We start from the raw sequence: 17,429 nt of genomic DNA, 5'->3' as shown, positions 1-17,429 counted from the left end.
CCCAAAGAGATTTACAGACACTTATATTGGCAAAACGCTTAATAGGTTTTTTAGTCCCACACAGCCTGAAATCCACACTGTCCCTAAATTTTCTATCTATCTCACCATCCCATACACAGGCCCACTCAGTTTCACCCTTAGAAATAAACTTAAGAAGCTTTTCAATTAATTCTATCCACAAATTTCTCTTAGACTAATCTTTAAAACCCAGAGTTCAATTAAGAAATTCTTTAAAATTAAAGACACCATACCCACACACCTGCAATCATCAGTTGTTTATCAATTTACGTGTGCTAGCTGTAGGGCAGCATATATAGGTAAAACTAAAAGACATTTGATAACTCGCATCCATGAACACTTGGGCCGTTCCGTTCGAACAGGCCATTTAATCACACAACCACCACATCCAGCTATTCGTAACCACGCCCACCAACATGACCACCTGTTTTCGCCGTCTGATTTCTCAGTTCTTGGCAAGAGTGACTGTGATACAGACCTCCTCATTATGGAAGCATTACACCGGTATAAAGAAAAGCCATTGCTTTGTGATATGGCCTCTAGTGAATTGTTATGTTTTTCACATTAAGGCTCGTCTGAATTAAGGTAATACCCCCCTGTACATTTTATTTCCTGACTTTAGCTTTGTATGTAGGTCTCTCGTCATTTTTGTCGGTTTTGAAGTGGATTGCTCTTTTTTAAATTTTTGAAGTTTATCATATAGTAAATTTTCGTATAATATTATGTTTTTATTGTATATCGCCTGTATTTTTAAACTTTTTCAAAACTTTTTAGGCTCTGATGATGGAAAAGGATTATTTCCGAAACATTTGCAATTAAAGGAAGCCCTACTTCAAGATAATTGTGTTTACCCTGGTTCTCCTCTTCATTATATATATATATATATATATATATATATATATATATATATATATATATATATATATATATATATATATATATATATATATATATATATATATATATATATATATATATATATATATATATTCTACTCCTCGACTTAGGACGGGTTAGGGACCCAAATCCAGGTCGTAAGTCGAAAATGTGAAGATAATACATAGAAAATCTAAAATGGGTGTCTCTTTTTCTTCTCAGCACCACAAAACTCTCACTTTTAAACTTGCCAGCAATTTTAAAGGGAATTACAAACGAAAATTTTGTCAGTAAACAGTGCAATCACTAACGTCGGACTCGAGAATACGTAATTTGAATTTTTTTTTGTACGACTGCGGCCGTCATACTGCATGTCCGGATGGTCGTAAGTCGAGGAGTACCTCATTGTCCTTTATATTATATTAAAATATTTTACATTATTTTTGAGTCTAGACTTTTGGTCGTAATGTCTAATGACACCTTACGACAACTTCGGCTGGCACGCTGCCGTATGTGTACAACATACACGTTGTATCCCGCTTAGTTTGTGTATAAAAAAGGTAAAAGTTTTACAATTATTACATGTACTATGAATATTTTCCTCCGTTCGACTTACGACTCAATCGTCTTACGACCTGGTAGTCGGAACGGAACCCTGTCGTAAGAGAGAGAGAGAGAGAGAGAGAGAGAGTGTGTGTGTGTATGTGTGTGTGCATATGTAAATTTATATAATGTATATTTATATTGGGTAACTTTCACTTATAATCAAATGGTCTATGAATTATAAATTTTGTTTTCTATATCAAACAAATACCTGTACCATATTGGTACAAACGAATGACTATAGATTGTGAATATAAATCCTGAAAAGAAAATAATATTTATTAAGACACCTTTAGAAATTCCTTGTCATTAACTGTAATCTTCAAGTTTGATTTATAATACTATAACTTTTAAAACCAACATCGATGAATTAGAGAACCATCCACATATCTGTGGGTTGGTGACCACAGTCCTCTATTCTTAAACATTCTTGGGCTGTTTTTCCCAATCTTCCAACATACTCAACTCTAAAACCTGGTGACTTGCAATATAAAGTGTAACATGATGGAAAAACTTACACAAAAGGATTCTTCAACTCTTCAGTCATAAAGTTGAGGTAATTCCATCCAGCATATGAGAAAATGCCAGAGTAGAAGGATACAGCAATTTGTCCAGGTTCAGTTGACGTACCCTCAAATGCATTATTGAAGTTCTGAGTATTTCCTATTTGGGAGAGAGCAGATTGTTTTATCATGTAAAGCAAACTTAACTTAAATTCACCTGCACAGAAACACATCATCAGCTTAGAGAGTAACAAAAATGTAAAAATTACATCCTTCCAATTCTTTCACTACATGCATGCCACTTTTAATATTTTATTTTGCTCACACCAGAAGCTTTTATTCAGCTCAGAGAGGGATTTGTACACAAGGGGTCAATAGATTTCTGTTTTTCCATCTATTATACAGTATAGTAGAATTGGAGGGAGAATATAAATACAATGTTAATTCATATATTAAATAAAGATAAATTCTTAACTAGTTTGGCATAAAAAAATATATAGTTTTGGTTTATTTTTCTTCCTTTAAGATGGCAGACACAGGATAAATGTAACTGGGGTAAACTGAACTGCAATATGTGGCAGTAGGCCAGTGTCAGTAGCAATGAATAGGATTTTTTTGCAGGGGACCAGGTGTGGCTTGCTCACATATGTACACATATAATATACACTGTGTGTATATACTGTATTTGAATAAACACAAAAAGAATAAAAAAAATTACCACCTATTTTTTGGAGCTCTGGCACCTCAAAATTTAGCACTGCACCCCTGGTCTTAACTGTTTGCCCACATCCCTATCTGTAAGATGGACATGACTCAGGTTGTGTATACAGTGCTATATATGGCACTACAGTAGTGTACATAATTATACCCAGTAGAAGAATAAGGTATACCGAGTCGCTCTACACTTATGTTGGGATTTTATTCTTCTCTTCAATGAGATTTGATTTTTTTTTTGTCATGAGATTAGTGATGAGGATAAAGCTTCTTTTTACAATAAAGGATAGAAGTGTGTGACCTATAATGTCTAACAGCTGTGTTTTTAAAACAACTGGAAGGTCACTTCTATGTCATAAATGATAAAATTCATAAACTTATACTTTTAAGAGTAAAGGAACCTCCATAAGAGCTAATATTTCCCAGTACATTATCTTGGTACACTGGAATTCTGATGGGTACAGTATATCAAAGTTTCACATTCCTTTTCACATCGTTTTTAAAATACAATAAACCCTTGAGTATTTTTTTACACTGGAATGTACTGGAAATTATTTTAAGCAACACAGAATGTTAATATGTAAGTAGGCAGCTATCAAACAGGGAAGTACTACTGCCTGGGAAGACATTGGATGCATAATGACTGTAATGTCTAATGGTAGACCCTGCTGCTATATGGCACCACAAAAACTGTGACCAAGTCCCAGGTTGCTGTTCTGACTTTCTGCCTCATTTACACACAATTGTAGGGTCTCAAAACAACATACATATATCATTTCTCACTCTTTATTTGTTTAATTTTCTTTTCCAATTCTGCATTTATTTTTGGTAAAAATTATTATTATTTCCCCCACCCTGATGTGGGTCAGCAACCTGTGCCTGGGTGGGCTAATCCCCGTAAAAAAAAAAGCTACCTGATAGGGACTATGTGGATAAAACACATTGTATGCTAAGTTTTCAGTACACAAGGAAGAAGTATGCTTGATACTGAATGTGCCCTGTAATCAAACCAACAACTCCTATGACAGGAAGTGAGCACTGTACAGTATGTACTTGACTGCAACACAACATAACACAGAATGTAACACTAATTAAAATCACAGCAAACTAAAACCTAGGTAACTACATGGTGTGACAAGTCCTACTATGTCAAGAGTAGCTCATAGTGTATCATTAAGTACTGTTTACATGTCAGTTTTTTGGCATAGATGTATTCCATACACCAGCTTTTTACAGCAAACTTATTTTATATCAATGCGTAACTCAAATAGTGTGCTGATGAAGTGATTTTTCAGCATATGAAATAAATAAATTGACTAATATAGGTTTAAAATTAATTTTTGTAAGTGAGCTTACAGAGACTGTATTTAATGTTAATAGATACAAAGTATGAATCAAGAACTAAGCAGACTGTGAAGAGCTGCAGAAGGATCTCTGTGGGATCCAAGAATGGTCAAAGAAATGGCTGCTGAGATTCAATGTCACAAAGTGTAAGAGGATGCACCTGGGGCGTACCAACGGTAAGGAAGCGTATCATGTGTCCCAACGGGATGATGAAACTGCACTAGTTGAGACTGAATGTGAGAAGGACCTAGGTGTGTATGTTGACAATGAGCTGAAGTTCTCGGGCCATTGCGAGAAGAAGGTAAATCAGGAATTATTGGGTCTTATAAGAAGGTCTTTCAGATATCTAGACAGACCGTTCCTCGTAACGATCTTCAGGAGTGAAGTGCTTCCCCATCTGGAGTACTGTCACCCCATCTGGTCCCCAAAATATGCTAGGGACTGTCAGTTGGTTGAAAATGTTCAAAGGAGGGCCACCAGACTGGTGTCTGCACTTCGGCACCTCAGCTACCCTGAGAGATTGGAGCGCCTGAACTTGCCTAGCTTATACTACAGACGGGCAAGGGGGGACCTAGTTGAGGTGTATAAGCATCTCAGGGGGCACTACTCAGTTGAGTGTCCTTACTTGGAGCTGGCAAACGCTCGCCCCATAAGGGGTCACAGCTCAAGATTGAAGAAGCCGCAAGTCCAGAAAACTGTGAGGGCAAACTTTTTCGGAGTGAGAGTTGTGAACTCTTGGAACAATCTACCAGAGAGTGTTGTGACGGCACTGAGTGTGAGCTCTTTCAAGACAAGACTTAACCAACACTGGAGCAGGTTCAGATACATTCAGGAGTCAGTGCATGCCCAGTACTTGCAAACAGTGGTGAAGAGGATAAAATTAAAAAATAAAGGTGCTCCTCTACTTAAGAACGTTCAACTTACAAACTTTCAGAGATACAAACATCATCACTGAGGGAGGTTACCTGCCAGAACAGGTGTTTAATGTGGATGAGACTGGATTATTTTAAAGAAAATTCCAGATAGAACAAACCTTACCTAAGAGGAGAAGAGTGAGCCAGGTTTTAAGGCTGTATTAAGGGTATAGCTGTACTAAATATCCACAATCTTTTCATTTTTTACAATACTGTATGTTTGGTATCGACAAGAGTAAAGTTGGACTTACAAACAAGCCTCAGGCTTACGTTGCTTAAGAATAAGATGAATAAGCAGGTTGTGAGTGAAATACAACCAAGCCTAGGATTGCTTTTGCTATCCTTGTGGAGTCTTGGTAGCAATCCCTGTTCACACACAGAGGTCCAGGGTTCAATTCCTGACTATACTCACTTTACACTAGCTTGGTCCAGAAGCCACGTCCTCATTTCTATAAGCGAGCTAATTGGTTCATATCAAATGTTGTTTTGCTGTCTACTTATTCATACTAATGTGTTCACTATTTATTATCAGACCTGTCCATTTATTCAAACTGAATGTGTTCACAATTGGTAAGTAGACCTGTTATTCTCTAAAATACTGTAATGTTAAATAACTGGACTACCAAAATGCAAATGATTTTAGGCATGCCATCCCATGAAGAGTTTTCTTGTAGTATATTATTTATGTGATAGTTATCAACATAATTAACGAATTGTTGGAATTACCTTTTCTTTATTCAGCATTTATTTTTTTATACTATATTCAACCTCTCCTTATCTATTTTGTTTAAATAATGAAAAAGTACAACCAATAAATTCTTTGTATTTTTTGCCCTTTCAAATGAGACCTTACTTTTGAAAATCAGTCCATAAATAGTGGAGAAATATCTGAAAATGCTATAAAAAACACCTATTTTTAGAAAGCAAGCTGGAGTGAGAGCTGCTGGGAGCAATGAATCGTTCATCTGACCGCTTCAACAGTGTATAGACTTCCCCAACTAGCCCAGCACCTCCTCTGTCTTCCTTCCCTCTCTCCACATCACAGTAGCATAACAGAAAGAAGCCAGATAGTGCCAGAGAAAAGAGATCTATAATAAAGTCAAAAACATAATGGGAATAAAAATTTCTTATGTCCCTGTTAATCATGGGAAGGGCAGCACAGCAGGAGGGGGTGTAGTGTCAGTATCTCAGCCTCCTGCCAAGAAGTGAACTGCATTACTTGTTATTTTTCAACTCATATTTTTGGGTAGATATATGTAATTTAATTTTTTTTTCTTTACTCTGTTACATGCTCACACAATTTTTCATCCAGAATGTGCCCCAAAAAATTATCATGAGGTAAAAAACATAAAGGGATAAATCATTTATTACGTGTGTGGGAGCTAGCACAAGAGAGTGAGGGTGAGAGGGAGTGAAATTCTCTCACGGCTCTGTTGTCCAGTGCTAGTGACAATATTGCCAAATGGCAATGCACTATTTTTCGTCTTTTATTTATTTTTATTTATTCCTCACATTTACTGGTACAGTATATATTATATGTACAAAGAATAGCCTCTTCAACACGTAAGCCATCCTTTGGGTGACATGACGCGTTCAACTGCTTAGCCTGGCCATCACCGGGGATAAGCAGAACCTCCCATGCATCCCGCGTGGATCGCATGTGTTATGCCCTCCCATAAGGTAATGTACCAAACTTAAACAGTATTTATTAATTTTCTTCATGTGTTAGATGGTAATTTCATGTGTTAGGTAGTACAGTAAATTAGAGGAGCTGTGTACTACAAACCATTAGCTAGGTACCCATTAGGCTTTGTTCTTGTTTGTGAACTGATTTTGTTTTGGGGGTATGATACCGGGGTATTTTGTCATTGGGGAGCCAAACCTTATTTTTCCCATATATTTTCATTATTCAGAAATGCAAATTCACCTAGTGTATGGTTTTTTTTGGAGCCTAACCCATTCGTATCTTGAAGGATACCTGTATAGGTTCTTAGAAATTAAACCCTACTCTTTGAGTTAATTATATAAAACACGTATATGAAGATTCAACTTACCCATAAATAAGTGCACCATGCCAGCAATAATAACAATAAGAAGAGCACCAATTTTGGTCACCATGAAGGCGTCCTGAAGTTTTGTTGTCAGACGGACATTCCAGCAGTTGATGAATGTTAGAAATGCTACAAAAATAAAGAAAACATTACTGTTTAGTTTTATGCTTAATTCCTAATAGTTAATACAGTAAATATAATAACTGTAGAGAGATGATATACTGTACATCATAATATGTATTTGGTTCTCTGATACATATTCATTATATTGTTCACATGTGGTACAGAATAAAATGAACACATTTTCAGTTAGTTCAGCTTTAATGTTATACAGTATGTTAATTAATCTTTGTTAACATATGAGAACCTTACAATGCTTGTTACTAAAGGTGTGAAACTCTAATATTGGAGAGATACTATTACTTCCTAGGATATGCACTATCTTTAAAAGAAATTAGAAATAGAGTACAATGCTATCAACCTTTTCTATCTACAGTAGAACCTCGATAAATCAGACTAATTGGTGCAGACCCCAGTCCGAGAAATGTGAAAGTCCGAAAAAAGCAAATATATGGGGGGGGGAGGGTTTGGAGATAACACTGCTTATCTGAACTGTTTAAAGAAAATCAGTTAATACATATATTATGTTATTACTGCACTTACTTCAACTATAAAAAAAATATGAAACAGAACTCTCTGGGTTGAAAATCAGACATAAAGTCTGGTTGTCAACAACTGTTGTCACCAAGATGTTCGTTATTTACTGCAAAGTGTTATATGCAAGTAACCACAGAATTTGTCTTATGAATAGAGAGAAAACTGTATACTGTACAGTACAATAAAGAAAAAATAAGAATAAATAAGTGTAGGAGTATATTGTATGTGGAAGACGAGTGCTTATCTGGGAGCAGCTGGCAGAGGGGAGGGTGGCTCCCTCCCCCAACTCCCACAAGGTTCCTTTAACACTTCTTTATGCAATTCCACCACAATTCTCATATAATTTAGGATCATTTGGAGCCAGGTTGATAAAATATTATCCAAAAATAATCAGCTTTCCTGAAAAAAGAATTCCACACTGAACTGAGTCATTTGTTTACAAAGAGCAAACAGCTATTTAGCTTATCACAATGTCTGTCTTCAACACTTAGTAAATTAGTACAGTCGTGTATTTATCATCATTTAACCCTTAAGCCCCGGGTTAGGGTGCTGCTGGCATTCCCCTCTCCCCCCCACCCGGGGATAAATCGAGAAAAAAATAAAAATAAATAAATTAAAACGTCACCCCCTAAGGGTTAATAAATACAATTGCAGTGTATTTATCACCATTTAATAACTACTATTGTGTATTTATTATCACTTAATAAGTAATATTGTAGTGTAAAGTATTATGCATCTGCATATACCCTGGTTTATTCATTAATCATTTGTCTAAGTGTACAAGTAACCAAATTGAGTCATCATATAACACTCAAAGGTGGTAAATAAAGTTTTTAAGAAGGTATCTTTATATCAAATACTATACAGTGTGTTACAGTGACCCTGTTGTAAGCTGGTCTACTGAAAGCTCTCACATGAACGCATCTTGAGTAAATAACCTTCTGATACAGCTTATCCTTTTATTTTTAAGTCATATTACAAATTACATACAGTATTGTATTTTTTCTCTATTACTGAAGATGTTATCTTAATCATGAACCATAAGAGGCCAATCATATGAGAATATAATACTGAATCAATAAATAAATAAACCTGACGAATGAGGCAACACCTGATCAGCCCCAGCCAGCTTACATACTGAAGTGTTTTAGTTCTCAGTGGGCCTATAGTAAATCTCATTAGACCACTGTACAGTATTCAGTAAGTGTTGTTCATTTCATAAGATTTTTTTATTAACCCGTAATAGGTCACATTATTATACTAGTTCCCTGTACTGCAATTATGTTAAATAAGTGTTAAAATGACTAAAAATTTTAATATAAAACTTGGAAAATTATTGAATAATACAACCTTCTTGATATTTACTCCAATTTTAACGAATGTAAGCCCTAGAACCGATTTCTGTATTAGCGGACTAATCTTTCAGCTGGTGAGCAGGCCAAAGCATGTCGAAACATTTTCGTAAGAATTTCATTAACCGAATTTTTGTTCGTTAACCGAAATGAATTCTTATGGAAGGTAATTCGTTAACCGAAATTTCGTTAACCGAGGCGTTCGTTAACCCAGGGACCACTGTATATTAATATCCAGCTACCATAAAACCCCATCATGGCTCAAATTGTTAAACGCAGGAGATATGAAATTTGTTCTAAGCTGAAAGTGGTAGCATATGCCCAGTCACACAACAATTGTGCTGCTGCAAGAGAATACGGTGTAACCGAGAAGATGGTGAGAGACTGGAGATCAAAGGAACACTTGTCGAGGAGTATGCCCAGGAATAAATGTGCAATGAGAAGAGGCACTGCACACTGGCCGATTCTAGAGAAGCACGCAGTAGACATGGTCCATGAGCAGCGTCAAACTGGATATATTGTATCAAGAAACAAGATACGTATTTGGGCACTTAAGTGGGCTAAAAAAAATCAAGTGCACAGCAAAGACTTCAAAGCCACGGCTACACCAAAAAAGAAACGATCTAGTACTGAGGAGTGAGCAGTGTGGGAGGGAGGGAGCAGTATGGGAGAGAGGGAGCAGTGTGGTAGGAGGGAGCAGTGTGGGAGGGAGGGAGCAGTGTGGGAGGGAGGGAGCAGTGTGGGAGGGAGGGAGCAGTGTGAGAGGGAGGAAGGAGTGTGGGAAGGAGGGAACAGTGTGGGTTGGAGGAAGGAGTGTGGGTGGATGTAACCATGCAGTGGGACTGGGAGTGACAGGGGTTGGTAAAGTGGAGGGAGTACTGGACATTCCTGGAGGTGGGGAGGCCACCAACCCTCTCCTCCACTTGCCACTCATCATAGTCATCCACATTGATTTCCTTCTTGTTCAAACACGTAGTACGGGTCACTATCATTATCATCACCTTCAATATCACTAACAATACATGCCTCTCTGTCAATACCATGTTCATCTTCACTCCTACCAAATAATTTAGAGTATATCTCATCCTAATTGAGTTGCGTTCACGTGCCATAGCTATCGACAATCTACTGCGTAGGTAGGAGCTAGTTATCAAACAGGAAAGTGCTACATCCTGGGAAGATATTGGAAGCATAATGTATCATCTAATGGTAGACCCTGCTGCCATATGTGACCAAGTCCCAGGTTGCTGATCTGACTTTCGGCCTCATTTACACAAACTTGCAGGGTTGAAATGTTTCCCTTACTTTTGACAACACAACATACATACTGTTTATTGATTCTCACTCTTGACCTTTCTTTTTAGTTTTATATTTATCGTTCTTTATTATTAGTAGTAGTATAAATATTATTAATTACAATTATTTCATTTTTGTTACATTATTATTATTGTTATTATATTTTCATTCCCCAGGCCTCGTTTTGGGTTAGTGACCTGTGCCCAGATGGACTAATCCCATTAAAAAAAAAAAAAAAAAAAATCGTGGCCTTGACTGTGGGAAGAGATGGGAGGGTGGCCTCAATGCACAGTGGTGGGAAACATTCCAGACACCACCAGCCAACAGATTATGGTGGTGAGACTCAGTTTCAAAGACTCGGGAAAAGTATATAAGGAAAACGTTCTAGTACATGAATGACCAGAGATAGTGACATTGGCGATCACGTACTTGAACGTTAATGATCAGCTGCGGGTTAATCCTCCCCATTTTTTAAAACGTGGATTTTTTAAAAGTATTTCTGATGACCAGAGCATCTCAGAGTCCGAAAAAGCGAATTCCGATATATTGAAGTCCAATTTAACGATGTTTAACTGTAATTATATGTCAGAAACTATATTAAATTTTAATTTACTTTAATTGTTCAAACAAAGTTTATTATAATACAGTACTGTAGATATGAAAGTTCTTTTTAAAAAGTTATATGAATGCTTAGATGGTTTCCAAAAAATATTTTACCAATATGCAGTGTACCGTATTGCAATGTTGACCATACAATATAAGTAGTGTACCTGCATATGATAAACTTGAAAAAGCAAAAGACATTTAATGTCATGTACCCCTATACGCTGCATGACAGAGGAGAGACTAACTACCCAACCAGCTACTAAGCTGATCAAGGATAGGTACCAGGAAGTAAATAAATAAGGACAAAAGTTTAACTGTCCTAAATAAAAGGGTCATAACAGTGGAAAATATTTACAGAAAATGCCAGTTACTAGAACTTAGCCTCAATATTTAAAATATGAAGGTGCACACTATATTCTATTTCAATTCATGAACCATTTCTCAAGATACCAAACACAGTAAAGTTACTGGACAGAAATACTGTGCTGTATAGTAAAGTACACTGTACAACAGAAGAAATCTTTTCTAAATTGAACAGGAGCCATAACTGTGGCAAATATGTCGTTAACGACTTAGAACCATATGCCAAATTTCATTCCATCTTGAGAATCCTATATATCAAGCAGCTGAATGGAAATTTTTTGTAAGGGTGAATAAACAGTGATAATTCTGTACTGTACTATATTGTATTGTACTGTACTGTACTACATTGTACTGTACTGTATTGCATTGTAATGTACTGCATTGTACTGCACTGCATTGTACTGTACTGCATTGTAATGTACTGCATTGTACTGTACTGTACTGCATTGTACTGTACTGCATTGTAATGTGCTGCATTGTACTGTACTGTATTGTACTGTATTTTATTGTACTGTATTGTACTGTATTGTACTGTCCTGTATTGTATTGTACTGTACTGTATTGTACTGTATTGTATTGCACTGTATTGTACTGTACTGTATTGTACTGCATTGTATTGTACTGTACTGTATTGTACTGTCCTGTATTGTATTGTACTGTACTGTATTGTACTGTATTGTATTGCACTGTATTGTACTGTACTGTATTGTATTGCACTGTATTGTACTGTACTGTATTGTACTGCATTGTATTGTACTGTACTGTATAATCTTGACAACTTGAAAAAGATAAAACATAATGCACATACAATGAACTCTTATTATCCCCCACTTAGCATTAGATTGGTGAATAACTAACTTTGGTGATAATGATGCTCAGGCAGCTGAGGCCTGGCAATAGAAGTACTGAATTAATTACAAAATATTATACCATAAAAGTTATCATGCATTAAAGAATTTGTTTTTAAATTGCACTATAGTAAATATACTGCCATTTTTTGTAGCTACACTTATTGTATGTGTGTAATGTTCTATAGATGAAAAATGACCCTATAATAAATGTACAGGTTTGCAAAATATATTGCAGAGTCAGTTATACTCCTTCCGGTCATCACCTAAATAAAATCAATCCATTTCCTACCAAAATCACTTCTCATTAATTGTTGGCTGTTTGTTCTGCTTGTGCTATGCACAATACAGAACATCATACACAACTATTAGCATCAGGGGAATATAAGAGAGTTGCAAGCACCACACAAAGTCAATGTCCTATCTTTTGTGTGACCAAAATAACTTTTGAGGAGTGAAAATATTTTCTTGAAACTTGGCAGTGATATTGGTCTTCTTACAAGTTCAAAAGATGTAAATAACAGGCATGATCAGATTATATTAACCAGGAAATTAGGGTATTTGAATACTATTTATAGTTTGTTTGCCTTAAGATGAACATATGGTACCAGTTATCATGTGATTATGACTGTCAGTAAGAAAACACTATAAAAGCATCTTCAAAGCACAAAAACCTATGGCAAGATAGAACAGATATAAGAGGTTGGTTAAATCACTTACTTATGGAAAGTGCTGCAATGAGTCTGACTGCAGAATCTGGTATATTACAGTCAGGGAAGAACGGCTGTATGACATATTTGGCAAAAGTCAATCCCATGATTGCATTAGTCGTAGGTCTGAAACAAGTTATATTCAAATAATAACCATACTATCAAGCAAGCACTTTTTTTTATTATACCAGTCTTTTTTGCCATGATGCAGAGAAACCAAGCAGGTGCTATTCCAGTAGGTCTTTATCCCTGAGTGTATGGCGTCGCCTCTGAGCTGAATAAAATCATCTGGCAGGAGCCAAATGAAATAATAAAGGTGGCATCCTCATAGTGAAGGGGTTAGTGGAGATCGTGTACTAATCCCTAATGTAAAGTGTCACCTCTGAACTGAATAAAAATGTCTGGCTTTTAATACTGGATACTGAAAGTTTTAAGGGTGCTAAGTACCATAGTCAACAACATTCCAAGATAATTTTGCCATAAAAAAATTCCACAATAATCTCTCAAAATAACTGTATTCAACAAGGCTTATGGTAACAAAAGATGATATTGATGATGGATGATACTGTCAGGTGGAAAAAACTTACACAAATATGAGGTTTGCATCCCATAAGAACAAAAACGAGGGGAGAGATCCAAAGGCTGTGTTGATATAAGCGTAGTCCCCTCCAGATTTAGGTATTGAGGTTCCCAGTTCAGCGTAACACAGAGCACCAATCATGGATAGAAGACCACAAAGAACCCATACAGTCAAGGACATTCCAACACTTCCTGTTTCTTGCAATACACCCTTAGGTGAAATGAAGATACCTGTGAAAAGAAACATTTCTCTTATAAAAGCATAATGATAAGGGCTCACAAAACTCACCCCCACAGTACAGAATATTTTGATTGGTAACCTTTTGTATAATATGGACACGAAGTAGTACCTTAAGCTGTGTATTCTTATATAACTCTATTAATTATGCATAGTAAAGTATTACAGAACATGTACTAATCCTATGTAATATTTCCATTTATTATGCTCCATGTTATGTATGTGAATTATCATATTTACATATTATGTATTCAGCTTGTGAATGCTGGCATCTGTACATGCCAGCGCGGAGTGATACAGAGAGTTGAGATCGCTAGTCCTTATGGTGTGGAAGCCCACTGTCTATTAGTTCCTCTGTATATCTCCCGTACGAGAATAAGAACCTATTTTCAAGATAACAAGTGTTTGCGTATACCCTCCGTAGTGTAGAACATTTTAGGGGTATCAAAGACAGACATAGACCTTTGACCTTTATCACCAACTTTCAAAATTTAGCAAGGTCTAGGACTTCATGCTTAGTGTGAGATGTTTAAGTAGGATTAACATCTAACCAACCAGTAACTGTCCTGGAAAATGTCCTATCGTGGATCAGTGATCTCTGTTACAATCACAAATACATGGTGATCAATAACATAAAGTCTTTGTGTTTACCTGTGTCAAGTGAAGTTTGCTAAGACCAGGGTTGTTTGTCTGTTTCATAAATGACATACAACATATTTATTTACTGCATTCATATCAATGTTTGCTGATAATGATAAGTTATAGTGGGAAATTCAAAATTTTATTGACTGCAAAGCTTTATAAGGCAACCTTTATCGGATCCAAGTAAGGTCACAGGGATTGATTCTGATAAACAATGTTGTGAAATGCTAGAGGATGCATCTTGGTCACAATAATATAGTACAGAGACATATGGTATTGTATCACATCTTAACATAATGGAGCTGGGTATTTTTGCTGAAAACATACTGAAATTCTCAAAAGCTGGATTAATATGAAGATCTTGAAGATTAGGGTGGATCATTTGCATAAGTGATAACTTTTTTTGGTTTTTGTAATAGCAAGTTAGCCGAGGTCTCAAAAAATGCCCATTGGTTCAGGAAAGGAAACTGCGCCATATGAACTTGCTATGACTAAGATTTCCAATGCCCCATTAGATTTTAACTTTACAGTAGATGGGGATGCTTGTCAAGTTCTGCCTGTACCATGGACACAGATCGGTATATGCAAGTATTTATACATAACTCATATCTATAACAAGTATCTGTGGGATATACTCCTGATGACTGTCTGACACATTTCAAAGAGAAATGTACCTTGGTCTTTGTTGAGATCTTTTTATTCTGTCAATTTATGGTAAGGGCTCATCAACATTAATGGACTGAAACTGCAAAACTGGATTATACTCACATTTGTTCAGTATGGAATTTCATGGCTGGCATTCTTTATTTTCAGGATAGGAAAAAAACTAACTCTTGGACAGAGGGTAAGTGATTAAAAATAAAGGTTAACCACGAGAGAGAGAGAGAGAGAGAGAGAGAGAGAGAGAGAGAGAGAGAGAGAGAGAGAGAGAGAGAGAGAGAGAGAGAGAGAGAGAGAGAGAGAGAGAGAGAGAGAGAGAGAGAGAGAGAGAGAGAGAGAGAGAGAGAGAGAGAGAGAGAGAGAGAGAGAGAGAGAGAGAGAGAGAGAGAGAGAGAGAGAGAGAGAGAGAGAGAGAGAGAGAGAGAGAGAGAGAGAGAGAGAGAGAGAGAGAGAGAGAGAGAGAGAGAGAGAGAGAGAGAGAGAGAGAGAGAGAGAGAGAGAGAGAGAGAGAGAGAGAGAGAGAGAGAGAGAGAGAGAGAGAGAGAGAGAGAGAGAGAGAGAGAGAGAGAGAGAGAGAGAGAGAGAGAGAGAGAGAGAGAGAGAGAGAGAGAGAGAGAGAGAGAGAGAGAGAGAGAGAGAGAGAGAGAGAGAGAGAGAGAGAGAGAGAGAGAGAGAGAGAGAGAGAGAGAGAGAGAGAGAGAGAGAGAGAGAGAGAGAGAGAGAGAGAGAGAGAGAGAGAGAGAGAGAGAGAGAGAGAGAGAGAGAGAGAGAGAGAGAGAGAGAGAGAGAGAGAGAGAGAGAGAGAGAGAGAGAGAGAGAGAGAGAGAGAGAGATCAAAGTAACTCATTTATCATAAACTGTCAGGCCTGTAAATGAGTGACAGGTAATCAGTGACTGGTCACTTAGGCCACAGTGCAAATAGAGTTCAACCTAATATACTCATCTAAACTCCTACCAGAACCGATGATGATGCCCAGGATAATGGCAACACCCTCCAGCAACCCTAGTTCTTTCTTGAGCTCAGTCTTGCCCTTGGTGGCTTCATCTCCAGAGTCCTCCCTGAGGCTGAAGGATTCCAACCCCAAGGCCAGTGGCTCTGCCGTTTCACTTGTAGGTATACGTCTACCAGGCATACTGAACCTGCATGAAATAAAAAGAAAAGTAAGTAGGGTCCAAGTTTATAGGAGATTAATCAATTTTAATAATTTTCTTTGTATATATGTGTGTGTGAGTGAGTGTCTGTCTAAAGACAAACTTGAAAAAGTGCCAAATGGAACCCCCCTCACCTGGGAGACAATTACCCTACACCGTAACGCTTGGAGGAACACCACACAAGAAGGTGTCAATACACCGAGGCAGACAAGCGCCTATGCCAGAAAGACGCTAACGCCGCCCCTCCTGCAGTAGATGTAGCCCTCCACACCTGCAACATCTGTGGACGACCCTGCCGGTCCCATATCGGCCTCTCTAGTCACCGCAGCGCTCACCAACAAAGGTGCCATCCTTAATAAATCATATAATTCTATTATAGCTGGATGACTGTCATACTCAATTCTGAGTGACAGCAAAGTAGTAGTAGTAGTTGATCAAGACAGCTTCACTCATCTGGTGTTCACAACCTCTGGCGGGATGGGACCAAGTGCAAGATGTTTCTACGCCAGACTCGAGGAGGTGTTATCTGAACGGAGATGTCGACTGTCCTTCTCTCTGCTTAGGTCTGCATTGCTTTGCCTCAGGGGAATGAGAGCATCGGCCCCAAAGCCGACAGCAGTCGCAGACATCGACCGAGGCAACAGTCACTGAATGCCGCATAGATCTGCGGCTCAACTAACTCAACACAGCTAGGGTAGCTACTTATGTACAGTACATGTATTAGGATATTCAATTTTAAGGTAATAAAATGGCAGCAAAGATGTGGCTATTGGGGGAGGCTGGAGGCAAAAAAAAAAAAAAAAAAAAGTAGTAGTATACTGTAGGTTAAACCTCCCTAATCCGGTACTCTATTGTCCGGCACCTCCCGTCGTCCGGCAAAATTTTAGTTTGCCGGACGGCCGCTAGTACCCACTGGCGCTAGTATCCATCGTTCGGCATACCCTTTGATTACATCTGGTCCTCGTGGAGTTTGGTACGTTCCTCGGTATTTCAAGTGTTTCTGTAATATTTCACTTGTTATTTACCCTTAATATGCCTCCAAAGAATATTTTTATTATTTAATTTACTGTACAGATATTTTATTCTTCTTTACAGGTGAACATCACAGGTGAACATTACAGGTACCGTAACTATTTTGTCATTTTAAGTGCAGAATGAGAGCTATTGTTTATCTATTTTCGTTTATCACAATTACACTGTACAGTATAAGTGGATATAACATGAGATATGATCCAAGAGGGGTCGCTTTAAACCGAATTCTCACTAAATCGAAGTGTTGTTTAAAAGGAATAATTTAGTTTGG

General features: G+C 37.4%; 1 protein-coding gene across 2 annotated transcripts in view; it reads right to left on the bottom strand.

Annotated features, from left to right (window-relative positions):
- Window positions 1-17,429, bottom strand: part of LOC121879305 (Y+L amino acid transporter 2-like) — a 71,690-nt gene that overhangs the window by 18,799 nt on the left and 35,462 nt on the right. For both annotated transcript variants that reach the window (XM_042385920.1, XM_042385913.1), the window contains exons 2-6: window positions 15,930-16,114; window positions 13,443-13,665; window positions 12,866-12,981; window positions 7,027-7,152; window positions 2,016-2,160 (exon numbers count right to left, since the gene is read on the bottom strand). In XM_042385920.1, coding sequence (XP_042241854.1) covers window positions 2,016-2,160; window positions 7,027-7,152; window positions 12,866-12,981; window positions 13,443-13,665; window positions 15,930-16,107 — 788 coding nt within the window. In that variant the 5' untranslated portion in view covers window positions 16,108-16,114. The remainder of the gene's footprint in view (window positions 1-2,015; window positions 2,161-7,026; window positions 7,153-12,865; window positions 12,982-13,442; window positions 13,666-15,929; window positions 16,115-17,429) is intronic.

Source organism: Homarus americanus, unplaced genomic scaffold (assembly GCF_018991925.1).
Source record: "Homarus americanus isolate GMGI-L3 unplaced genomic scaffold, GMGI_Hamer_2.0 scaffold15169, whole genome shotgun sequence".
In the NCBI taxonomy this organism is placed as follows: Eukaryota; Metazoa; Arthropoda; class Malacostraca; order Decapoda; family Nephropidae; genus Homarus; species Homarus americanus.
The sequence above is the reverse complement of the archived record's forward strand: the minus strand, read 5'-3'. Positions and strand labels throughout refer to the sequence as shown.